Below are 26727 nucleotides of genomic sequence, written 5' to 3'. Positions count from 1 at the left end.
TCTGTTTTTGTGTATGTATGAATAAGAAGTTGATAATTCGGGTGAGTCAAGGCACCACGTCATTGATGTCAGGTAGAAAATGGTTGGACGCCAATTTTGAAATAGTCTTAGTTTCTTTAACTTTGCGAGCACTGTTGATATATTTACTCTTTTATATGTCGGTGCTTGACTTGTCACCAAGTTCAAAAAAGAAATCATAAATATTTTTGTAGTTATAAATCAATTTATTAAGGATAAAGTAGAAATCTTAAAGATAGATTGTTTCTAAATAAGAAAAGATGACATTCTTTTTGGTACAGATAATAGGCTATAATTACGTATTCTAGTCGCTTATTACACTCTAATTTACTGCATTTTAGTTGAGTTTGAGCTTTAATCGCTAGTGTTTTGTACTAATTATGTGTTTTATGCCTTGTAGGAATGATTCCGAGATATGTAGATGTTATTGAATGAATTCAAATGATTTGGAGCTTTGAAGTCTGAGTAAAAGCCCAAGGAATTAAGCCGGGATCGTGTTCGAGGATCAACGGATGACAATTTAGAACGAACGAAGAATCAAGCAGGCATATTGCGCACTGTCTAGTAAAATGCACATAACTTTTCGACTATAATTCCATTTGGGCTCCACAATATATGGTTGGAAATCTAATCCAAAGGGCTACAACTTTGAGGTTTTATATTATTTCAAATTCCCAACAGAACAAGGTGAAAAGTGCGCGGCCGCACACTGACCGCGCATATGGGGCAGAAAGTGTGAAAAGTGTGCGGTCGCACACGTCCTGTCCGGGAAAAGTGTCCTTTTTCGCGTAGGAGAAGGTATAATTGTTTGGGCCCGACCCTACTTGGTATATATACATGGAAAAATGGTATTTTGAGTACTTTTGACACATTTTGGACCTAAGGAGGCAGAGACACACTAGGAGCAAGGCGGGGAATTCTTCTACGAGTTTTTCACTTCCTTTTTCCTATTTCCATTATTGGTTATGAATTATAACATTGTAGTTATGCATACTATTATGAATAACTAATTTGTTATCTAGAGTTTTGATAAAACTTTTTCAGGATAAATTCTTGTTATGTTTTTATATAATTGAGTCGTTGGATCTCTCTACTTGTTCAACTACGTATTTATTGTTGTTGATTGAATGTGCATCAATTGACTATGTCTATTAGTAGGTATTGCTTGGAAAAGGGTATATATTTAGGTAGTTGTTGAACAACATCACTCCTAACGTATGTGATAAATTAATACGGAGGGTTTACAGATGCGATTAGGAATAATGAAACCTTGGTGCGATCCGAGTGAGCCGTAACTTAGTGCCAGCTAGAGTAGTTCGGAAGAATATGTCAAGTAAATTGTGGTAGTTACTCAGAATAGATTTACGACACTCAAAGCGCTCAGAATCGGTAGAGAAAATACTTTGGCGAAATTATAGAAGGCATAGCGGGAAGGATTCTAACAATTGAAAAAATCATAACTCTAGACCTCTTTAATCTTGTCTCAAATTTCATCCTTGTTAGTTGATAATTTTACTGCTTTATAATAGTTGTTAGTTAATCAGTTAGAAATAAATATTATAATCTCTATAATTAGGAAATTGCTTGGACTTGTGTTTCTTAGCAATATTGAACAACTGTAGTTAAGCCTTAGTTCTCTGTGGGATTCAACTTCGGACTTGTAAACTGGATTATATTTGCAACGACCGCTTAGTCTTTTTTATAAGGCATAGTTGGACGTGATATGAGACTGATTAAAAAAAAATAGCCTCACATAAAATGGGATGGTGAGAGCAACAAACTCTGGTTGTAAAATTTAACGGGAACTATTCATAGTTGGAAGTGCAACTTTTTAGAGTTTCTGCTATTTTGGTCTATTTCTTGTGCCTATGCGATGTAATTTCTACAATTTTGTCCTATTTCTTATGTGTGGTGCAGTCTTTGGTTCTCCAATTTTTGGAATTTGACAGGACTTTCCTAGTGTTTATGCTTATATCTTCTTTTATCAAAGTTCCCGCTAAATCTAACAAATAGAGTTTTTAAAAAAATTTGACTGTGACCAAACATGTTCAATTTTGGCAAACCTAAAGCAGCAAAACAATTCAAGAATATAAGCTAATAACTAGTTCACAACTGCTCCCTCATAAATTAGCTTTTGTGATCAAAGTCAAACGAGTTCGTGATTGAATGTATCAGAACTAGTTTTACCTCACCTCACCTCAGTGCGACAATTGAGTCGAGTGGTTGAGCAGCATTAAGGGTGCTGCCGTTTCGATCGGGTGTAACGCTTAGCAAGAAATAGCATTGGCCTCGTACTAAAGACGAAAAGAAATTGTAAGTGTGAGAATGCTGAAAATTATCAGTGTGAATACAAAGAAAACAGTAGGAAAAAATAAAGAAAAAGAATCACAGATTGATAACAACGTAACATTGACATCAACTGGCAAAAATATCTGACCCCATTCCGGAAAAAAACATCGTAGAAAGTAACAAACTAAGAAAGCAAAAAGTCAAAGTAGAAATAGTACTAAGTCGTGCAAAATTAAAATGCAAAAATTCCAAATGACATTTTCAACAGCTGATGATACTATGCATGTAATTTCCTTTGGTTCATCTTCATGATTGCTTAACCATTCCATAAGGGCCCAAATTACAACCTGAACTTTAGAAATTAAAGCAGAAACTGCGACTAATTAAAATTATAATTAACCTGTGCATTATATTGGTGATAGTGCTTGCAAAGTTTAAACTAATAGTTGAGAAATTAGTCCAATAGAGAAAAATATCAAATCAAAGTTTAATATTACAAGTAGCTTAATGAATTTGAATTATTGAAAGCTGTAAATGTTGTATAGCAATAGAGTGGTGTTTAACATCTTGTGATGTCTAAAGATAGATAAAATAAAGGGCATCCCGGTGCACAAAGCATCCCGCATGAGTTTGCTTTGCAGTTTGCAACTTTTCACATCATGAGTTTGCTTTGCAGCCAAAGTTGGTGAGTCTATGACAGAGTGCTTTCGAAGCTTAGCATCACCAAAACTAGCCCGGAAGTTGAATCAGGTTGTTGAATTTGCAGACATTTTTATCGTTATGTAGTGCTTTTTTTTTTTCCTTCTCTTTCTAACATGTTCTTCTGATGAAATGGTCCGGCTATGTATTTCCTAGCAACTAATAAATTATGTCATGTATGGTTAAATATTAGTTATAATTCTCTCTGGAAATTCATGTGTACCAAGTCATTAATTTGTATCATGAATTGTAAATGATGCAAATAGAATTCCATTTGCTGAACTTTTATAGTATGTGCTACTTATATGCTCTTGTCAAGATGTTATTTTTACTGTTGACTATTCTTTAATGTGTCTTGATAGCATTGCTTTAAACAATAAATTTGAAGGAAAAGTGGAATTCATTACATTTTAAATATTAGGCATGTTTTACATTTCATCGACTCTTTTGAAACATGACCAAGTATACTTGCAATTGGGAAATATAGCCCATGTGGCATCAGATCCAGTTTATCTCAGTAGAGTGCAGCAAATGCCAATCAATCTAATTTGTGAGTATCTTCCTAAATTGGAGAGAGATTTCCGGACAGTTTACAAGCAGTTCACAACTTTTCACATCATGAGTTAGCTTTTGCAGCCAAAATTGGCGAGTCTGTGACAGAGTGCTATCGAAGCTTAGCATCACTAAAACTAGTGCTCCAGTTGAGCCGGGCTGTTGAACAACAATCAAGGCATTGTCAATTTGGGAGGATGAAAGTGTGAGCTTCTTGTTTGTTGTTTCACAGAAGACCGAGCAAGAGTAGCAGCAGCCTGTGCAGAAAAATTATCTACACATGTAACTACAGCTGCATCTAATTGCACTTGTTTCTTTCATCCCATGTGCATCAACTTGTTGCGCCTCACCACTGGCAGCCAGCGAGGTAGGTATAAAGACCGGAGAATTTGAATTTTCTGCATTACAGTTGAAGTTGCACCGCCATCAAGACTCCAAAATCAACAATGGAACAGAAGCAGCGTGCTCATCAGTGATAGCCATGTTCAGTCTGCACAAGGTATTCAAAGCACAATGTATCAGTGAAGGAGGTGATAGCTTAGTGGCTCTTGCACATTTGGACTAAATATTTCAGCTTCCCTTATATTATCACAACTACCAGTAGCGGTACTACTCAAATTTGACTGAAATACTGCATCTTTCCCACTCACATTAGGATTAGTACATTTTTGTTGCACCAATTTGTCTGAATCATGCATTAATGTATTAATAGGCACTGGAGGATTTTTTATAACACTTACTGTTGCACATATATGAGGCCAAATATTGTACAGAAGCACCTATTGAAACATCTTGATCAAGATACAGCAGCCTCAAATCCAAATGCGTTGATAGGCTGATTCTTGCAGCCTGCATCTTCCATCTGAGTGAATATTATTGCGGAGAGTTAGCAATCCCATGCATGTTTCTGGACTTGAGGAGTAACATATGATATGCAAACAATTCAAGCCATGCCGAAGAAGAAAAGAGATTATACAAGAACAACAATTTGAAAGAACAAATGCTGGGTATATTTACCCACAAAATGAAGAAAACAAGAACGGAAATAGAATTTAGATGTCTGAGGGTGTATTCCTTACATGGGTTCTGCAAATGAAAATTACACTGGTCAAACACTCACATATTTTCCCAGGGTAAAAGTGTTCAAAACTTGATCAGTTATAAACAAGGACCTGGATATCCCTCGTCATATCTTCAATATATTGCTTAATCTTCAGAGCAGATTCTTCAAGTTGAGGGCTCCTCCGCAGTTCGATACTTTTTAATGAACAAATATCCCCAACACTAGGTGGAATCTCCTCAAGCTTACGACAGTCCCGCAGTCGTAATTTCTCAAGCGCAGGAAAGGATTCCTCTCTAACCTCCCACTTAGCAAGAGTCACTCGCTGCAACGTCAAATATTTGAGATTCTGGAAGGTGTCTTCCTTCCCCATGTTCCATTCTTCCCCCTCGATGATTGTGTCTTCAAGGTACAGATATTCAAGCTTGGGCAGTTTCGCTATTGTTGATAGTGAACCGGATGTCAAAGGAAACTGGCGCAACCACAGATCTTTCAAACTCGAAGGGAAATAAAAATCCCACAATGGCCGATTTTCCGCTACAGAGGGGGCAAATCGGCCTCTTTCAAAAGTTACTTTGAGAGATTGTAGTTCATTTAGGAAGTCCAATTTCGGGAACCAATATCGCCCTGTTGAACAATCCCATGATTCCTTGAGATCAAATTGAAGCTCTTGAAGATTGGGAAACCTTTTGAAAATATCCTCTGTGTCTTTTGAATAGGAAAGTTTGAGTCCCTGTATTAATCCCAAGTTCTCTGACTTTGAGTACTCTGCAATCAGTATTGGCTCATTCTTATCCAAATCGAAGAAAGAACAATTATCTATGCCAAGTACTCGCAACTTTACAAGATTCCAAATTGTTGGCAATAGTACCATGGGTGGTCCATATTTACATACCCATAGAGTTTCCAGATTCCAAAGATTTGAAAAAGACGAAGGAAGAGATTTAACTTCTGTCGAAATGTCTAAGTACCTCAAATGAACCAATGTGCATATTTCATTCAGCAAAGAATCATTCACCGTGATACAAAACCTATCCAGTTGCAACACTCTAAGAAGCCTCAAGTGTCTTAGGTGACATATATCATAAAGACTATTGTCACCAAACTTGTGTCCAGTTATCCTCAAAGAATAGAGGTGTTTATAACCAGAATGTCTTTTATTTTTTGAATCGAACAGGATAAAATTTTTATGCCCCTCACTATATCTAATGTTCATTTGACGTGGCATCAGATCCGAAGAAGATGATGATGGAGCACTTGAACTTAACTCGTCAAACAACTTTTCCTCTCTTGTTTTTATCAAACAAAAGTCATGCACAAGATCATGAATTTGGCAAGTCCGGATTTTACCTATCTCATTGAAAGAAATTACCAAGCTACTGGAAATTAAATTATCCAAATAAACATCCATCACTTCTTCCACACTGTTCATCTCTGTGTGTTCCGCAAATCCTTCGGCACGCCAGAATCTTTTCAAAACTTCTACTGGAATTGCTCTGTCCTTCTCATAACTTGCAAAGTAAAGTAAGCACAACTTTAAGGGATCAGGTAAAAGGTCATAACTTAATGCTATAACCTTCATCACGTCTTCCTCTTCTTTCTGGAAAATGAAGGAATTCAAATTATTTCGAACTTCAAGCCACACACTCCTTTTCTTTTCCTTCCCCGCAATGACTCCAGCAATCAAATCAACCACCAAAGGAAGCCCTTTACAGTTTTGGACTATCTCTTTTCCAACATCCAGTAGTTCATCAGGGCAACTTTCTTTTCCAAAGACCTTTTTCTCTAATAACTCCCAACTTTCTTCCAGTTTTAGCAATCGAAGGTCAAGAGGATCACTGTGGCGTTGTGCATGCATAGCCACTTTCTTTTCTCGAGTCGTCAAAATAATTCTACTTCCTTTCTCACCTTCAGGAAAAGGTCTTGTCAACTCATCCCATGCTGCAGTGTCCCACAAATCATCCAAGACTATAAGGTACCTCTTTCCAAATAGATATTTTCGTAGCTCATCAGCAACATCAATATTCTCACTGAATTTCAAAGTTGAGCCAGTAACTTGATTAAATAGTTTTTTCAGCAACTCCATCTCGTCATACTTTTGATCGACTGTACACCATGCACGGATGTCAAAATGACCAAAAACTGACTTATCATTATACACTTTGTACGCCAAAGTAGTTTTACCCGAACCGGGCATACTAGTGATCGAAATGACATCTAGCGCTTTTGGTCCACTGGTGAGCTTCCTAATTATTAAGTATGTCTCCTCTTTAAAACCTACGATTATTTTACCAGCTATTGATGACTTGCGCTCAACTGGCTTGTTGGGAGAGTTCACAACAATGACGCCCATGTTCTTGGGAATCTTCTCAAATAAATTTGAGACCCATTCTTTGATAAGATTGATCTTTTCTATGGCAAAGGGAAGTGAGAAAGTAAGATGTAAGAGACCATTTTCTCTTACAATAATTGAATCAATGACATCTTTTGTCTCGTATGCCTCGTCTAAAACACGTGCCCAGAGATCTTTATACAATTCTTGCTCAACAATCCCGAAGAAAGATTTTATGAATTCTAGATCTTCTTTCACCAGCCTGATTTCTTCCTTTATCAAAGCAACTAAATAAGCATTGGAATTGAGCAAATCATTTAAGTGTCTAAGTAGAAGATGCATGAACAGGGGTCCATCAATCCTGGGAAAGCAGAGTTGAGATGAGTCCGGGGCTTTCAGGTAAACATATTTGAGTTCTCTCTTCAGGAGTTCAATATTTTCGAGCAAGTCTAGAGTTGCACTGTTTGTTTCATTGGTACTCTCTCCTTTCTTTGATTTCTCTTCTAAGTCGCGAGCAATAACTGATACATCCCTGGTGAGTGCTCCAACACGTGCTAGGAATTCAAACAACTTGCCATTATGAATAAAGTCCTTAGGCACATCAGTGAGAATGATTAATAGGAACTCTATCATGATATGAATGTTTCGAGCCCCTGGAGTGCTAGCGGTAATAACATTTATCATGTGCTCTTGTAGATGGATCAAATATTCTCTAAGAATGTCCGGAGAGGTTTCTAGGAGCTGCTTAATAAAGTGTCCAACTTCTGCTGATGCTGAAGCTTTCAAATTTGTAAAACATATGTGCATAACCTCCAACTGAGTTGGAATAATCTCAAAGAATAGATGTTCTAGCTTGAAGAGTCGAGAGTGCCCACCAATTTGATTAGGCCATAGGAAGCGTCCTACTCTCTCAGCCATTAGTTGAAACTGAGGTAAGACATATTTAACAATCTCATGCCCAACGCAACCATTCACTATCCTCTCGTGGAAATCTCTTATGTTGCCACATACATTCTGAAGAATCTCATATTCTGTCATGAATGGAGAAGTTTGTTTGGAAAGATGATGGAGATTCAGAAGGAGGAAGTCCAGCTCCAATATCAGCTTTTCAGTTAGATCCACGTCAACAGCTTTTTGAATTTCTTCATTCTTTAAGCTCTCTATGAAATCCAGAACATTGAGGGTGTCCTTGCGAAGTGTAGAAAATGACACCTACAAAAAGACTACACATTATATCAAATTCTCACAAATAAAGACAGTTAATTCTCTATATATTATGTTCTTAGAGTTTGAGCAACTGGTTATGTATCCAAAATAAGCATGTCAAGAAAATGGTTTACTATGCATATGTTCAACTGGTGTTTTCTTCCCCTTCCCCCCCCCCAATTTACTAGATTATGCAGTAAAAAGGGGGATGTACGATTTAGTGAAGATTTATTCCAACCATTCCGAGGAAGAGATGAATAGAAGTAACTGTCAAACATATAAACACAACCTCTTTAAAATCATAACTAACCAGGATTGATAAGCTTTATAATGTTTAGTTGTTTTTTTATTCTTACAACAAGAAGTTTACAATTCTATCAATAAGTTCCTATTCTTTGTTATAAAATAGTGAATGCACATGTCTCTGACACTAAAAACTTGCTCGTACTCGATATTTATATCAAATCATACTAACTTATAATGGTTAAGCGATTTAATAACGTAAGAATATATATATTAAGTGAAAGAAATTTATGTGCAGACACATGCATCTGTTGGTTTAGTATATAAAGTCACAATTAATAGGAAAGAAATAAAATAAAACAAACAAGAAATAAAATTTATCCGATTCATGATATTAAGAGAAAAAGTAGTACGGACGTCATGGATTTCAATATCTTCAACCATAGGTTCATTTGTTGAAGTATGAGGTGAAGAAATTGAAGTGAAGGTGATTAAACGAAGGAGGGAATAATCACAACATACGTCACGAATTTCAATGTCTTCAACCATAGGTTCCTTTGCTGAAGTGGGAGGAGCAAGTTTCTGCAAATAAACACCAATAGCATTAAGGTACAACCTCGAACGCCCGTGAAATCCCACAATAGCTACACCTTCTTTCATCACAAGTGAAAATGGGATTCCACCAGCCTCACACCCAAATGGTCCATAATTCTTTGCATTAGTTATAAAACATAGAGATTTTATAACCGAATGGCCATAATAATATCCAAATGTCCCCTTGATGCCTTTTAAATATTCCAATGAAGTTGCCTCGATAACAACCTGAGATTATAGCAAATCACATATTGGTTAAATAAGTAGCAAAGTCGAGAATTTTGACAAGAATTCAGAAAAGTGCAAGAATGTCATATTAGGATTCAGAATCTGTGACCTAACGCAAATTTGGACACTTAGTTGAATCCTCTCAATGCAAAGGAAGAGGCAAACTCAAATATGAAGCAACAAGTGCATTCACATATTTGACTTCAGAGATGCTTATATAACTACAGATTTTACGTTGTGTACATTGGAAATGCAAAAAGTCGCTACACTATCATATTAAGTTGACCTATAGCGTGATTTTTCATATCAAGAGCCTGATAAGGTAACTTGAAGGCTGTAAGATAAATGAATAATCTGCCATTACTAGTTTAATTGTCTTAAAAAATAATTTTTTACATAATTTGAGCTCATTGCTATGACATGACATGACACAAATTTAACTTGAGAAGAAGGTGACAATCATGAGAAATAAATATGCCGACCACAATCTTTTGGACTTACCTTGTCTATTCGACCTCCATCCCCACCAAACTTTGTTGAGTCTATGGTAGTACCTTGTTCAGTAACGGTTCTGAACATGATGGAATCTATAATATCTCCATGAGCAATCAATATTTCTTTAATGGGACTTTTCAACTTGTAATTCCATTTTGATTCACCAGTATTGCCTCCCCATGGCTCCATCAATATTGAGTCCGCTTGATCGTAACTCACTTGATATCCCTTCACGTACATAACAAATCAATGGATCCATTATCAAATTTTATCCTTATATTTGTAGTATTATTTTGCAGTGAAAAAAAGAAGAAAGAATCGATATTTCTTAAGATCATCTATTCCTGATCATTGTTGGCGATTTGCTTCGATTTTTTGTTATTTTCCCTTTCTCTTAATATTTCTTATGATCATCTGATCCTGATCATTCTTTTTCTTTGTTAAGTTATTCATTCTATATAAGGAGTTAGAAGAGTAACATAAGTCAAACCAATATTACTAGCACAAACTAATTATGACATACCTCAAAGTTTGCTAATTCCCCTTTCTCTCTTTCTCTGTCAATTTGTTTTCCTCTTTCCATGATCTGATGTATAAACATTATCAGGAGAAAGAAGTAAGAATACAAAGAAACTGAAGAAAGAAGCATATATAGGAGAAAATATTTTTGCAGACATAGCCATGCATAAAAAGTAGTAAGTGTTTTTTGGAGAATATTTCCCCATCCGAGTACAAAAATTAAACACACATTTCTTAAGTTATTAGAGACTAAATGACTAATCTTTTTAGTCGATGTTGAAGACTGAAAAATCTGAGATATATACTGAGTCAACACAAATTATGTAATGGTTTCTCCTCTCTGTTTTTGTGTATGTATAAGTAGTCTCTCTCTCTGCACGCGCATTGCGCGTGTACCAAAATTCGATAAGTGCAAACTTCTTTTAACGAAAAACATAAATTAATTTATTAAAAATATTATTTGATACATACAAAATACTCCCTCTGTTCCGGTTTATGTGAACCTATTTTCTTTTTGGTCCGTTCTAAAAAGAATGACCCCTTTCTAAGTTTGGTAATAATTTAGTTTAAACTTACAATTCTACCCTCAATGAGAAGCTTTTATAGCCACACAAATACTCTGGCCCCTTTTTGACTTGTTTAGAATCACAAATTCCAAAAGTCTTCATTTTTTCTTAAACTTCGTGTCCAGTCAAACAGGTTAACATAAATTGGAACGGAGAGAGTAATAGTTAAAGGAAAACGCATAGTAAAAGAAAATGATGATTCCTGACTCCATTTAGCCAACTTAATAAAAGAATAAACTCTAATCCATTTTTATAATCACATTTCTCAGCTTTATAACTACAAAAGTAAAACTACTCTGCCAATTTACAAAGATATACTACATACTACTATTCAAGGTACTAATATATATAAGCATAAAAAATATATTGTATTGAGAAGAGAATATTATGATTGAGACTCCAAACTCTTGTATTCTCTCTTCTAAATGCATGTAAGTATAAATATTAACTAAAATTGAAACTTTGAACCAAATCATTATTATTTTTCTAGAGGGACAAAAATTTGCAGGAGTGTCTAAATCACAGACGGATACACAATATGTTTCTCTCTTTTTTTATTATTTTTTTCTTTATTTTGCATGTAAAAGCGAACCTCTCGTTATATAATAATGCTTTATGTTTTCATATTATCTCAAAATTTTCTTTCAAGAGAATTTAAGAAATATGTATATTGTAACTGAACCCTTATTTATAAGCACATTTAAAGTTCAAAAACTAATTAATGTATTATTCTAAACATACTTTTATGAGATGCTTATTTTATTGAGTAATTGCAACATTATATTAAAGAAAATGACACACAAGTTAAGGAATAAAAATCACAAAGTATTTACACAAGATTCAAAAAACAAAAAAGGCAGCCCGGTGCACTAAGCTCCCGCTATGCGCAGGGTCCGATGAAGGGCCGAACCACAAGGGTCTATTGTACGCAGCCTTACCCTGCATTTCTGCAAGAGGCTATTTCCACGATTCGAAACATTTACACAAGATTCAAAATAAGAAAACATTAGTTTTTTTTTAACTAACCATCACCCTTAAAGTTAAAGGGTATATATTGAAATAAAGAGTTAGGTTACAAATCTGTCTTAGAATGGATTCCACCTGATGTATTCTGCATGTGCTTTGTTAAGATTTTCCCTACTCTGGCATCATTAGTAGCTAAACTAATCTCTTCTAATCTTTGCACCTCTGTTTCCCATTCACTGATATTCCGGAAGACATCCCCAACCACTTCTTTAGACCAGTGACTCAAAGCTTTGCTGAGTAGTTTTAGTTTTTGTTGAAGCCTCCACATAGGATTGCCCCTAGTTTCATGCATCCATGTGGCCTCTTACCAAATCCTTGAAACTTGGCTGCTCCACACAGAAATCTAGAAATCTGAAATATTTGATGACTTGTTGTTGACCTGCGTGACATTTCATCAAAAGAGGTCTATGATCGGAGCATGTTCTCACTAAGTGTCTCACACTATTACTTTGGAATCTTTGAATCCATCGATCATTGATCAAGATCCTGTCCAACCTTTTCCATATTCTTTTCCTTGGCGTTACTATTGTTGCACCAGGTGTGAGTTGCTCTTATATATCCAGCATCGACTAAGTCACAATGTTGTATACATGAGGCAAAATCAAAGCTTCTTGAAGCCCTGTAAGGCCTGCCTCCTAATTTCTCCTCCGCATACAAAATGACACTAAAATCTCCTCCCACACACAATGGACCTATTACCATGTTCGAGGTGATCTCCAAACTGTGCCAAAGATCCCTCCTTTCATTAGAATAACTCTTTGCATAAACAGCAGTGACAAAAACTCCAACTTCATTTGTGTTATCCTTGAAATTGATAGTGATTTATTGTTCTTCATTGGCTACTATAGTAGTTTGACAACTTATTGTCCAAAAGCACCATATTTTACCATTGTCATTGGCAATACAGTTATGAAATCCAAGGAATCTCATATATCCTTCTACTTTATCCTTACTAACAAAAGGCTCCATAATAGCTACAAAGTCCACCCAATTTATAGTAACAAGGTGTTTGAATATGTGAATAGCCTTCTTAGACCTAACTCCTCTGATATTTCAAAAAATTCCACTGATTATTAAATCAATAATTCGGATTGATTTGAGTTCTCCTTCTTGCTTTCGGGGCTATTTTGATTTTGTTCTTTCTTCCTTTCTTCTTCTGTCTACTCCTTCCCCTCCCAGTTAGGGACATGCTCTCACTTGTCATCTTGTTTTCTTCATCTTTCTTCCCTAGATCCTCTGGTTCTTCTTCTGATTGATTCATTGGTGTGTTTGTCTCCGTAAAACTGTTCAGCTCTTCTTCATTATGACAATCATCCCCTATCACCAATTCTTTTGCATGATACATACTTAGGTCCAAGATTAGGTTGATTCCTTTCTGATTTTTGATTTGAGCTGCCAAGCTCGATGATTCCGCAATAACTTCATTCATCTCTGGCGTGCTGCTATCTTGGTCCTCCATTGTTTGAGAGGGGCCCTTGCTATCCGAACTTGGTATACCCATTTCCTTTGCAATTAACTTTAAACTATTTTGATCACCAGAATTTTCTTTGTTCTCTTGCCCTTCTACAGTCTCTTTCTTTTCGTGCTGTGCTATAGTCTGAGTCCCATTCTCTCTGATGTTACACAGATTTCCTGCTTCCTCAACAGAGATATTGATGCCCTCCTCTACTGTAACTATCTTCTTCTTGCCCTTCCAATTTATAGGCTAAGCTTAAAAGAAACCTTGCTTTTCTTCCTTGGCATCTTCTTAACTTTGCTCTTCTTTTTCTTTGTTCTCAACCTCTCCCTCATGTCTGTTTTAGCCTCCTTTTCTGCTGCTTCCTCACCTCCTTTATTCACTTCCTTGTTCTCTTGTCTTGCGCTTGTGCTACTGGTATTTTTGTTATGTTTCTATTGTTTGTGCGCAATCTTGTCTACACCATTTGTATCCTCAGCTTCATTGTCACTCTTCTTTGTCGTAGTAACATTATCAGCTGTGTTCATTTGGACCCTCTCCAGTTCTTTCTTCTCTGCAAGTTTCTGTTTCTCTACAACTCGAGACTCAATCAAGGAATGCCCCATCTTCTTGCAATTTCTGCAGTATTTGGGTACACCACCATACTCTATCTTTTGGGTAAAACCTTTCAATGGTGAGTTCACATCTTCATCTCTCACCCAAATGCTGCTAAGTACAGGTTTCAGTAAGTCGACTTCCACCCTTACCTTTGCCATGCTTGGACGGGTTCTTCCTCTGGTAGCAGTGTCCATCTCTAAAGGAGTCCCAATTGTTGCGGAAGCCAAATGTATATAGTGTGAATGAGTCACAACTACTATACCAAAAATTATGACAACCACTAAATAATAAACAAGACAATAAGACAACAATAAAGGAACACCAGAATTTACGAGGTTTGGTCAATTTTGCCTACTTCCTCGGACACAATCAATATTTCATTCCACTCCAAAATTACAAGTGCAATAATACTAAAGAGAGAAGATACAAATGCCTTAAGAATATATAAGGCAAATGAGAGGTGTGTTTAAATCCTAAACATTAGGCCTCCTTTTATAGGGTGAAATTCCCATTTAAAATTGTCATCCACCGATGTGGGACTTTTGTCAATTTCAACAAATCTCCACCTTGGCAAAATTCCACATCTTCAATTTTCTCTCAATAACAAATTTTGGTTGTGTCTTCATCTTCAATCTTTAGTGTTCAACAATGTTGATCAAATCCAAACAATGTTGAAACTTGACCGCAGTCACCACTTTTGTCAGCATATCAGCAGGGTTCTCCGTAGTATGAATTTTCTTCACCGTGACTCCACCTTCTTCTATGATTTCTCGTACGAAATGATACCGAACATCAATGTGCTTCGCCCTTGCATGATAAACTTGATTCTTCGCTAATTGAATAGCACTTTGACTATCACAAAAAATTGTAATATTTTTTTGTTCAATACCAAGCTCCTTTAGCAACCCCTGAAGCCAAATTGCCTCCTTCACAGCCTCTGTAATAGCCATGTACTCTACCTCTGTTGTAGACAAAGCAACTGTTGACTGCAAAGTAGACTTCCAACTAACTGGTGCCTTTGTAAAATTAAACACATAACCAGTAGTTGACCTTCGTTTGTCCAGATCACCCGCAAAATCTGAGTCACAATATCCAACTACAGACCAATTGCCTTCCTGCTCAAAAACTAACCCAACATCTACAGTACTATGAATATACCGTAGAATTCATTTCACAGCTTGCCAATGCTCCTTTCCTGGATTATGCATATATCTGCTAATAACTTCAACGGCTTGTGAAATGTCAGGTCTCGTACAAACCATTGCACACATCAAGCTACCAACAGCATTTGCGTATGGTACCCTTGACATATACTCCTGTTCAGTTTCATCCTTTGGCGACATAGTAGTACTTAGCTTAAAATGGGGAGCAAGTGGAGTACTAATTGGCTTAGTCTTCTTATCTATGCCAAAAACGCTGTAGTACTCTCTTCAAATATTCTTTCTGAGATAAACAAAGTTTCTTTGAACGTCTATCTCTTATTATCTCCATGCCAAGAATTTTCTTTGCCTCACCCAGATCCTTCATCTCGAACTCCTCCTTCAGTTGAATATTCAACTTATCAATTTCTTCCGAATTCTTGGAAGTTATCAACATATCATCAACATACAGGAGAAGATATACAAAGGAACCATCATTAAGTTTGCGCAAATACACACAATGATCGTATTTGCTTCTCTTGTACCCTTGCCGCAACATAAACTTGTCAAATCGCTTGTACTATTGTCTAGAAGATTGTTTCAATCCGTACAATGATTTTTCAAGTTTGCATACCATATTTTCTTTTCCAGCAACTTTGAATCCTTCTGGCTGAGTCATGTAGATTTCCTCCTCCAAGTTTCCATGTAAAAACGCAGTTTTTACATCCATCTGAACTAGTTCCAAATCCAACTGTGCTACCAAAGCCAACATAATTCTAATGGAGGAATGTTTTACAACTGGAGAAAATACTTCATTGTAATCAATTCCCTCCTTTTGAGCATATCCTTTGTCCACCAATCTTGCTTTGTAGCGAACATCTTCTTGGTTAGGAAATCCTTCTTTCTTTGTAAATACCCATTTGCACCCAATTGCTTTCTTTCCCTTCGGGAGATTAGCCAATTTCCATGTATGATTCTGATGAAGAGACTGTATTTCTTCATTCATGGCAATCCTCCACTTATCTTCTTCTGAACTTTGGATTGCGTCTTTATAAGTGGTAGGAACACCATCAGCTACAATTGAGGTTTCACAAGCAACCGTCTCTATGGGACGAACAGGTTTCATTATTGTCCTTTTTGGCATGCTGGTTGCTATTGATTCAAGTTGTTGTCGAGGTTCCTGAGTTGGAATCTCCCTTTCTACTGGCTCTTCTTCCAGAGGGTAATCTTCATGAGTTTCCTCCTCTGCTTCTTGTGTAGGAAAAATAAATTTTCCCTCAAACTCCACCTGCTTTGATGCACCACCAGTTTGTTTGACATCTTCAACTGTCACCTTATCTGTTATGGCAGATTCATCAAAGGTAACATCTCTGCTGAATATAATATTCCTTGTCTCTGGACACCATAAGCGGTATCCTTTGACTCCAGAAGTAATCCCCATAAATATAGCCTTTTTTGCTCTCGGATCCAATTTTGACTCTTTCACATGATAGTATGCAATTGAGCCAAACACGTGCGAAGAGTCATAATCTACAACAGGTTTTCCATACCATTTTTTAAATGGTGTCTTGCCATCAATAGCAGCAGATGGTAGACGATTAATGAGGTGGCATGCATATGTAATTGCCTCAGCCCAAAATTCTTTGCCCAAGCCAGCATTGGACAACATACACCGTACCTTCTCCAGTAAAGTCCGATTCATACGTTCTGCCACTCCATTATGATGTGGTGTATGTCTGACAGTGAAGTGTCGGACGATGCCATCATTTTCACATACCTTATTGAAATGATTATTTTTGTATTCACCTCCATTGTGTGTGCGAATACACTTGATCCTCCTGCCTGTTTGATTCTCCACCATCGTTTTCCATTTGAGAAAAATTCCCAACACTTCATCTTTCCTCTTCATTGTATACACCCACACTCTTCGGGAAAAATTATCAACAAAGGTTACAAAATAGTGCTTCCCACCCAATGAAGGTGTTTTGGAAGCACCCCAAACATCAGAGTGTACATAATCCAAAATGCCTTTAGTATTATGGATCGTTGTACCAAATTTAACCCTTGTTTGTTTCCCTTTGACACAATGCTCGCAAAACTCCAAGTTGCAAGTCTTTACGCCTTTTAACAATCCTTGATTAGATAGAGCTTTCAAGGATTTCCCTCCAGCATGTCCCAAGCGCATGTGCCATAGCCTGGTTGCTTCTGCCTCTTTGTCATCACTGGATATCACTGTTGCTGTCCCAATAACTGTGCTACCACGATAGCAGTACATGTTATTGTTCTTCCGATTGACCTTCATTACCACTAGTGCACCGGAGCATATTCTCATCACTCCATTTTCTGCAATGATTTTGAACCCTTTTGATTCTAGGGCTCCCACAAATATGGGATTCTTCTTCAAACCCGGTACATATCGAACATCTGTTAATGTTCTGATCATTCTATCATGGCTCCTTAATCTTATTGAACCAATGCCATATGAGGTAAGAGGGCTGTTATCCGCTGTGTGGATGACTCCATATTCTCCTTCTTGAAAATTCACGAACCAGTCCTTGTTGGGACACATATGATAGCTACAAGCCGAGTCCATCAACCATATGTCTGATGATGTTGATAACTCTGTTGTAACTAATGAGAAGTCTGAATCATCACAATCAGCTACATTTGAATCCATAATGGCCTTTCCATTGTTATGTCTGGCCTTATTCTTCAACTTCGGACAGTCTTTCTTCCAGTGCCCCTTTTCTCGACAAAAGGCACATTCATCTTTGCTGGGTCTAGATCTCGACTTGGATCTTCCCTTCTCAGCCCTCGTTTGATTTTGAGGACGACCCCTCACAATTAGTGCTTCTCCTTCTCCGCCCTTCTGTGTTTCTCTCTTTCTTTGTTCATAGCTGTACAAAGCCGAACAAACTTCTCTGCGAGAAATTTCGTCATTTTCATGGAGTAGAGTAGTTTCAAGGTGCTCGTACTCATTAGGAAGTGACCCCAACAACATCAAGGCCAAGTTACCATCATCAAAAGTTGCATTCATATTTTGCAAATCTGTGACCAACTTATTGAAACTGGTGATATGTTCATTTATTGTGGTACCAGGAACATAGGTGAAGCGAAATAGTCTCTTCTTCATGTACAATTTATTTTGACTATTTTTCTTCAAAAACTTATCCTCCAGTGCTTTCCATAATTTACTTGCAGAAGTTTCCTTTGTGTATGGATATTTCTGCTCTCTAGCAAGGTAGGATCGAATGGTACCGCAAGCAACACGATTGATAATTTTCCAATCTTCTTCTCCAATAACATCTGGCTTCTTTTATTCAATGGCAAGATCTAGCCCTTGTTGAAAAAGAACATCTAGAACCTCGCCTTGCCACATCCCAAAATGTCCTGACCCGTCAAAAATTTCTACCGCAAATTTCGCATTTGACACAATTCTTGTCATAAGCGAAGATGCCAACGATGACGTATTATTGACACTTGATGTAGATTCTTCTTGTTTACTGTCTCCCATTTTGATACAAATATTATTTAGTAGCTGACGACACAAATCAAGATTATTTCCTTTCTGGTGTTGAAGATCAGACTAAGCTGCAATCACAGAGCATACTCAGACAGAACCTTGACTCAGTTACCAAGATATATCTTTTCTGATGTGGAAGATCAGACTATGCTGCAACCACAGAGCATACTTAGACAGTACCTTGGCTCTGATACCAATTATTGCAGAAGCCAAATGTATATAGTGTGAATGAGTCACAACTACTATACCAAAAATTATGACAACCACTAAATAATAAACAAGACAATAAGACAACAATAAAGGAACACCAGAATTTACGAGGTTCGGTCAATTTTGCCTACTTTCTCGGACACAATCAATATTTTATTCCATTCCAAAATTACAAGTGAAATAATAATAAATAGAGAAGATACAAATGCCTTAAGAAGATAAAAGGCAAATGATAGGTGTGTTTAAATCCTAAACATTAGGCCTCCTTTTATAGGGTGAAATTCTCATTCAAAATTGTCATCCACCGATGTGGTACTTTTGCCAATTTCAACACCAATTGCACTTGCTATTTGCTTGACGTAGTGCCAAGTATGCATGTGAAAAGGCAATTGAGGAAGCAGCACCAATATTGGCGCTATAGGAAGATCTTCTTCCGGCTTAAAATCGAGAGACCATTTTTGCAACCACATTTGCAGTCCCTCAATCTCTATGACTCTCTTTTTCCAAATGGTATTGAAATCCTCATCAGTGGTGAAATCCATGAATAGCAAATTTCTCCGAGAATCTCGACCTAATATTTTCAATTTGGGGCCTAATTCTCGAGAATCTTCCAACAATCGTTTGCAAGTATGTATGAGTCTATTTGAAAGTTTGTTTGAGCTACCGTACGCGCCATAGTGGCGTCCTCCGGCTGCTCCATCGGTTGGGGCGTGTAAAAAAAGCTGAAGAAAACAGGGGGTTTACGAGAGGAAAGGGGGCGCACGTGAGGCGCGTACAATTTACACAAGTGGATAAGTTTATAAAAGACTTATAATACGAAAAGGAACAAACACTTTTTTTTGTAATTCTGTAAGTAGAAAAAAGGTTATTATCTTACAGTTGATCATGCATTTCTCTAATTCTCAAAGCAGAATATTTAAATTTTTCTTTAAAAAATTAGTTAAAAACATATACTATAAGAAAAGAATGAACCAAAACCAATTTCATTAAATCCTAAAGTTACAAATAGTAATCGTATAATAAACTATTTTATTTTCTCTTTCTCTTATACCAAGAAGAGACTTGTACTCAAGATTTAAAGTACATATGAACTCTATAGAATGGACGATTTCAATAGACGTAAACAAAAATCCAATGCATAAATTACGGTATTGTATTGTATAATTTTCAATGCATAGATTAAAGAATTGTTAATTACCTTCAAAATAAATGGATTGATTAATGTTTTTCTTTCTTTGTACGACCTTCACAGTGAAAATCAAGCTCTAGGACGATGATGGTGCAATTGTCATTCTCCTCATCGCTAACATTAATTACTACCATATTCATTTCTCTCTAGCGTCATTCATTTACTCTTCCTCTTATCTGCTTAGGTTTTTTTTTTTTTTTCTTCATAACAGAATGGAAGGAATATTTAGAAAGAATTTCAATTGTAATGATAAGGTAGGGAAAGGATTTATTAAATTATTTGATTTGGCACTGCATATAAATAACGATGATACACGTACGCTAAACAGTAAAACATTGCAATTCCAATAACACAAATAACATAGGATAAGGTAGGGAAAGGATTTATTAAATTATTTGATTTGGCACTGCATATAAATAACGATGATACACGTACGCTAGACAGTAAAACATTGCAATTCCAATAACACAAATAACATAGTAACAACAAAGAATACATCAAGCGCTAGAAATGTGAGTTAAAGCTTGCAAAAGAACCTAAATAAACAAATATAAAGTAAATGAGTAAATGACAAACATACCTTAACGCAAAAACTATTTCAGAGAGAGATAAAGATAAGAGAAGAGAAGATAATGTAAGGTTGAACTTTTAAAGAAAAGGGATAAGAGGAGGTGCAGTTAAGAGAATTCAAGAAGCGACTTTTGGATTTTAAAATAGTATAGGAAATAAATGGGAAATATTGAAGGACGGGTTCTTCCTCTGGTAGCAGTGTCCATCCCTAAAGGAGTCCCAATTGCACTTGCTATTTGCTTGACGTAGTGCCAAGTATGCATGTGAAAAGGCAATTGAGGAAGCAGCACCAATATTGGCGCTATAGGAAGATCTTCTTCCGGCTTAAAATCGAAACACCATTTTTGCAACCACATTTGCAGTCCCTCAATCTCTATGACTCTCTTTTTCCAAATGGTATTGAAATCTTCATCAGTGGTGAAATCCATGAATACATTGAAGTTGTCAAGCACTCCTATTTTGACTGAACCTTTCAGAGCAAATTTCTCCGAGAATCTCGACCAAATATTTTCAATTTGGGGCCTAATTCTCGAGAATCTTCCAATAATCGTTCGCAAGTATGTATGAGTCTATTTGAAAGTTTGTTCGAGCTACCGTACGCGCCATAGTGGCGTCCTCCGGCGGCTCCATCGGTTGGGGCGTGTGGAAAAAGCTGAAGAAAACAGGGGGTTTACGAGAGGAAAGGGGGCACACGTGAGGCGCGTACAATTTACACAAGTGGATAAGTTTATAAAAGACTTATAATACGAAAAGGAACAAACACTTTTTTTTGTAATTCTGTAAGTAGAAAAAAGGTTATTATCTTACAGTTGATCATGCATTTCTCTAATTCTCAAAGCAGAATATTTAAATTTTTCTTTAAAAAATTAGTTAAAACCAAATACTATAAGAAAAGAATGAACCAAAACTAATTTCATTAAATCCTAAATGTACAAATAGTAATCGTATAATAAACTATTTTATTTTCTCTTTCTCTTATACCAAGAAAAGACTTGTACTCAAGATTTAAAGTACATATGAACTCTATAGAATGGACGATTTCAATAGACGTAAACAAAAATCCAATGCATAAATTACGGTATTATATTGTATAATTTTCAATGCATAGATTAAAGAATTGTTAATTACCTTCAAAATAAATGGATTGATTAATGTTTTTCTTTCTTTGTACGACCTTCACAGTGAAAATCAAGCTCTAGGACGATGATGGTGCAATTGTCATTCTCCTCATCGCTAACATTAATTACTACCATATTCATTTCTCTCTAGCGTCATTCATCTACTCTTCCTCTTATCTGCTTAGGTTTCTTTCTTTTTTTTCTTCATAACAGAATGGAAGGAATATTTAGAAAGAATTTCGATTGTAATGATAAGGTAGGGAAAGGATTTATTAAATTATTTGATTTGGCACTGCATATAAATAACGATGATACACGTACGCTAGACAGTAAAACATTGCAATTCCAATAACACAAATAACATAGTAACAACAAAGAATACATCAAGCGCTAGAAATGTGAGTTAAAGCTTGCAAAAGAGCCTAAATAAACAAATATAAAGTAAATGAGTAAATGACAAACATACCTTAACGTAATTTAAAGAGTAATGATTGTTGCAAAAACTATTTCAGAGAGAGACAAAGAGAAGAGAAGAGAAGATAATGTAAGGTTGAACTGTTAAAGAAAAGGGACAAGAGGAGGTGCAATTAAGAGAATTCAAGAAGCGACTTTTGGATTTTAAAATAGTATAGGAAATAAATGGGAAATATTGAAGGAAAAAAATGATAGAAACTAAGGGTCCACCAAACTATATAGAGAACCAGGTTCTCTATTAGTTTTCACTGAACGCACGCACACTGCAGTAAGTAAATGACACAATGGAATTTTACGTAGAAAACTCCCAACTCACGGGATTAAAAACTACGGTCTACCCTTATAGGATTTCAACTTTACTACTGAGCAAACTTCAGATTATAACTTATTGTAACCTAGGAATGAACCTCTTAATCCATCGCTAACTTGTAACAACTCTATTACAAGACCCTCTGTAATAACTCTATTACAAAGCTTACAACTCGACTAACTTTAGCCAAGACACAAACACAAGGTTTATGGTTTTACAAAAGTTTCCTACACAATGCTTCTAACTAAGCTGAGTAGGAATCACAAGTAAAGTGCTTTAACAAAGGTGCAACACAACTAAAGATATGTAAAAACTTAATACCGGGAACTGGTCCTTTGTTATGTTGTTCTTTGTTCTTGATGCTTTTGAAAATCGATTGCTGGATTGATGCACAGACTTGCGAGAATACTGGATAGATTCTTCAAAATTCAAGTGATGTTTTGCCTTTTGTTTAATGTTAATATAATATGGGTGACATCACTTAAATAATACAAGCATATTTGGTGCAAGAGCATTCCCAATAAAGTTGACTGATGCACTGCTTTGCATTGTTGCGTGTACAGGCAGCAACTTTACAGCTGTTGGGAGGTTGACTGGTACGGTTATCAAGGGAACTTGTGTCCATCTATTCCCTTTATTGTTTCTTTGACTTCTGAAGAGTTAATTCACGTCTCCAACTTGAGACTTATTATTCTCACGTACTTGAGAATGTGTATCAGGTTTCTTATCTGGTTCTTATTATTAAGTTTGTTAGATCATCAAAACATAACAAGAATGCATATATCCTATCAATTTCTCCCTTTTTGACTATGAGAAACATTTAATTGAAGTTCCCCATTAGAACCAGAATTCCCTCTGAATCTGTTGTACCCTATCTTGTTCCCCCTCAATTTAATCTTCCCCCGTTTGGCATCATAAAAAGATTAGTAGCTAGCAAGAAGCAAAAAGAAATCTAGCTTGGTTAACTCATGCCACATGTGTGCGCACAACATAATAGAAAACAGAGCAAAAGAGCAAGACTTGCACAACAAAAGGACGAGATTATCATTAAGTTTTTGGAAATAAAACAGGGAGTAGTTCCATTGTTACGAACAATAAGAACCAGACACTTGGAAGGGGACAGCTGTTAAGGAGCATTGGAAGGGGGAGCACTGGAGGCAGAGGAAGAAGGCAAGGGTTCTAAGAAGGATATCCATTCGAGCATTTGCAGACCCTTGCTCGTTTAGCAGCCTTTCCTTCAGGTCCTCAACCTGTTTCCTAAGAGCAGCATTTTCCTTTGTCAGACGAGCAACTTTTGTGCTTTGGGCACTGCTAGAACCCGGTGCCTCCTGGGCCTGACTGAGCTGACCTTCGAGAATGGAATTCCATGCCTTCAACTTCCTTATTTCTTTAGCGGCACTATGTTGAGCGTTGATCAGCTGAGAAAAAGTGGAATTGATGCCACCACCACCCCCCCCCTCCTATCAATGCACTCACTCTTAAAGTGTGGTTTTGGAGAAAGATTGCTTGCGAGTTCCTACTTTAGCCCGTCCCAAGAGGACTTTGAGGAATTCAAACACTTTAGTGAGGAGGAACCCACAAGGCAACCCGTGATTACCATCCTTGAACTCTGCCACCTTCTTCATGTGCTCTATCATAAGACTAGGCAGGTTTATAGTGGTGTAGCCATCCAGTGCTTCCACAAGATCTAAGTCTTCTCGTGATGTAATGGAGCGTCTTTCAGCACGTGGGAGCAGAACTTTGTTCACCATTTCGAATAGCAGTTGGTACACTGGAAGGAGGGCCTTCATATGTATTTGTTCCCTTTGCTGCACTGCCTTATCATTCACGATGGTGTTTCAGAAGTTTGGAGAGTAGGCCCCCTCAATTGAGGACATCCCATTAGTGTGCACGCCCAAAATGGTTCACAGTACAGCAGTATCCATTACAAAATCAACACCATTCACTTTTAGACAAATGTTATCATCCTCAACTATGAAGAAGTCAGCATAGAAACTACGCACTTCTTCCTCATACACTTTGGGACTGTCACTTGTGAACAAATGTATCCACTGTTGAAATTCACAGATTTCCACCAGTTGACGCATTCCTAACATGCCAAGAATATCAAGGGAATATGTACGGCCCCACAACACCTTTTGGTTTCTCAATATTTCCTTGCTAGCATCCTGGGTTGCACTAACCTTGGTCTTCTTGGAGGAACCAGATTCCTCACTGGCATCAACCTTCCTTTTCACTGATTTTCTTGCACTTTTTCTTTTCTCAGCAGATTTCTCAGACACCTTTTTCTCAGACACTTGTCCAACCGACCCTTCAGTCACCTTCTTCCCAGACTTAGCAACTGCTTTCTCATCAGATTTGTCAACTACTTTCTAACCAGATGTTTCTCTTTCAATATTGCTCAAACCCATCTCACTCACACATGACTCTGCCTTGGACTTTGGAAATGTAGGTTTCTTTGAAGCCCTACGAACTAAGGAACCAGGTTCCTCATCCACCTCATCATCAATATCAACAGCTAGTGCAAGGGCACTACCTTCTCATTTACAATCTTCCCATCCTTGACGAATCTCCTCCTCTTCTGTTCTTTTTGGTTTTTCCTAAGAACTGACTCAAGAACCTCCTTCTTTTGTTACCTAGTGGTAGGTCTCTTAAAATTTGGCTCTTAGGGAGTAGCATGTCTACTCCTAGCCTTAATGAAGCTTGCAATAGCCATATTTTCATAGTCATCTTCATTATCCTCATTCTCCTCCTTAGATAAAGATCTCATTTCAGGAACAACAATGGACAATGGCTCAACATAGAAATGAGGAAAGGAAGCGGGATCAGTACTAATCTAGGGTTCTTGTGGAGAACCAGGGGTTTTATCCCAAGTAGAAGCAGATGGCTTCTCTTGGGTGGAGGGATCAGGTCTTTCAGTTGGTTCCCCAATAGTATTGTCATGTGCTAATGTATCAACATGCACCAGTTCCCTACTATCTACATGTGTACCATTTTCTTCCCCCTGAGACCTATTGGCTTCAAACACACCCTCATAACCCCCAATAAGATTTCCCTCAGCAACTATTGCAGCATATTTTCTATAGCCTCTTGTTCTTGTAACTCCAAGATAAAATCAGAAGACATATGAAGAGCATTAGTTATAGAATCAGCATCATTAGGATCAAGGCCTGGGGTAGTCTTTACCGATTCATCACTGTTACAACCCACTCCTTGAATCTCAGAACTTTCTTCCACTTGTCGACTAGAGATTTTCTGATTTTCTTCTTCTGCCATTATATCTGTTTCTACCATTTTTTCCGACGAGATAGAAGTAGAGGTTGCAGCCACAAATTTCTTGGGCATCGAGGTTTTGCTACTCCGATGAGAGCCAGTGCGTGACTGAGTTGGAGAGGAATCAGTAAGTAGTTGTGACTCTAGCTTATGGTTTGGACTAGATGGTTTAGGGATTGTAGGCTCTAACACTGAGGTTTCAATGGGTGAAGACACAGTAGGGATGATGCTTGGGACATTTTGAATGGTGGAGGGTAGTGAGAATTTGATGGAAGAAGAGAGTGTTTGGTTTGAAAAGAAAAAAAAGGGTATTTATAGCTTTGATGTAAACAATTATGATAGTGACCATGAGAGAAGTTATTTAAGAGGAGTGATGGACCGGGTAGGAACGGGTACCAATTTAGTAGATGGGTATTTTCATAACAGATAAGACGACACTTGAGTTCCAAAGGAGAGAAAATAAATACTTACATTTTAATGGCATGGCAGCATTCTACCCGTTAAAAATATATGGATGAGAGCACGTAGAAACTACTAACCTATGTCAAAGGAACCAAGTTCCCTGACATATTTTGTAAATGTAAACTTTAACCTTTTGACTGAAATACGATATCATTGGCTACTTGTTTGCTCTATAATCGTCATACGTATCTACCTGCAACGGTATAGAGATGAGTTAGACTTAGCCAGAAAATACTTTTTAGCCACTTTACCTACTAAATTCTTTCATAGCCAATCATTGAAGGATCAGGTCCTCAGCTTAATTTTATCAACCCTAGTTCCAAGCGGTTCCTTTCAAAGTACCCTCTGCTCAGTGCTTTGGTAAAGATGTCTACAATTTGATCTTCTGTGCTGCAAAATTTCATGCAGATGAGCCCTTTTTCAACATTGTCTCTGAGGAAGTGGTGTCACACATCAGTGCGCTTTGTTCTCTTATGTTGAATTGGATTCTTGGCCATGTTGAGAGCACTGGTGTTGTCACATAGTAAGGGCACACAGTCAGAGAATACACCAAAATATTCCAGTTGCTGCTTGATCCAT

At 37.0% G+C, this 26727-nt stretch overlaps 1 protein-coding gene across 9 annotated transcripts in view; it reads right to left on the bottom strand.

Moving 5' to 3' along the window:
* Window positions 1-3387: 3387 nt before the first annotated feature.
* The window catches only part of LOC107786453 (putative late blight resistance protein homolog R1B-23), a 33359-nt gene continuing 10019 nt past the window's right edge, over window positions 3388-26727 (bottom strand). For 2 of the 9 annotated variants that reach the window (XM_075233955.1, XM_075233956.1), the window contains exons 4-7: window positions 10240-10302; window positions 9723-9944; window positions 8922-9221; window positions 3388-8162 (exon numbers count right to left, since the gene is read on the bottom strand). In XM_075233955.1, the coding sequence (XP_075090056.1) occupies window positions 4713-8162; window positions 8922-9221; window positions 9723-9944; window positions 10240-10302 (4035 nt within the window). In that variant the 3' untranslated portion in view covers window positions 3388-4712. Of the gene's footprint in view, window positions 8163-8921; window positions 9222-9722; window positions 9945-10239; window positions 10303-11902; window positions 15585-20521; window positions 21336-26727 lie in introns of those variants that run through there. The other 7 variants (XR_012701042.1, XR_012701041.1, XM_075233959.1 and 4 more) reach the window with 7 other exon arrangements.

Source organism: Nicotiana tabacum, chromosome 17 (genome assembly GCF_000715075.1).
Source record: "Nicotiana tabacum cultivar K326 chromosome 17, ASM71507v2, whole genome shotgun sequence".
Classification (NCBI taxonomy): Eukaryota; Viridiplantae; Streptophyta; class Magnoliopsida; order Solanales; family Solanaceae; genus Nicotiana; species Nicotiana tabacum.
This window is presented reverse-complemented; position numbering and strand designations above follow the sequence as displayed.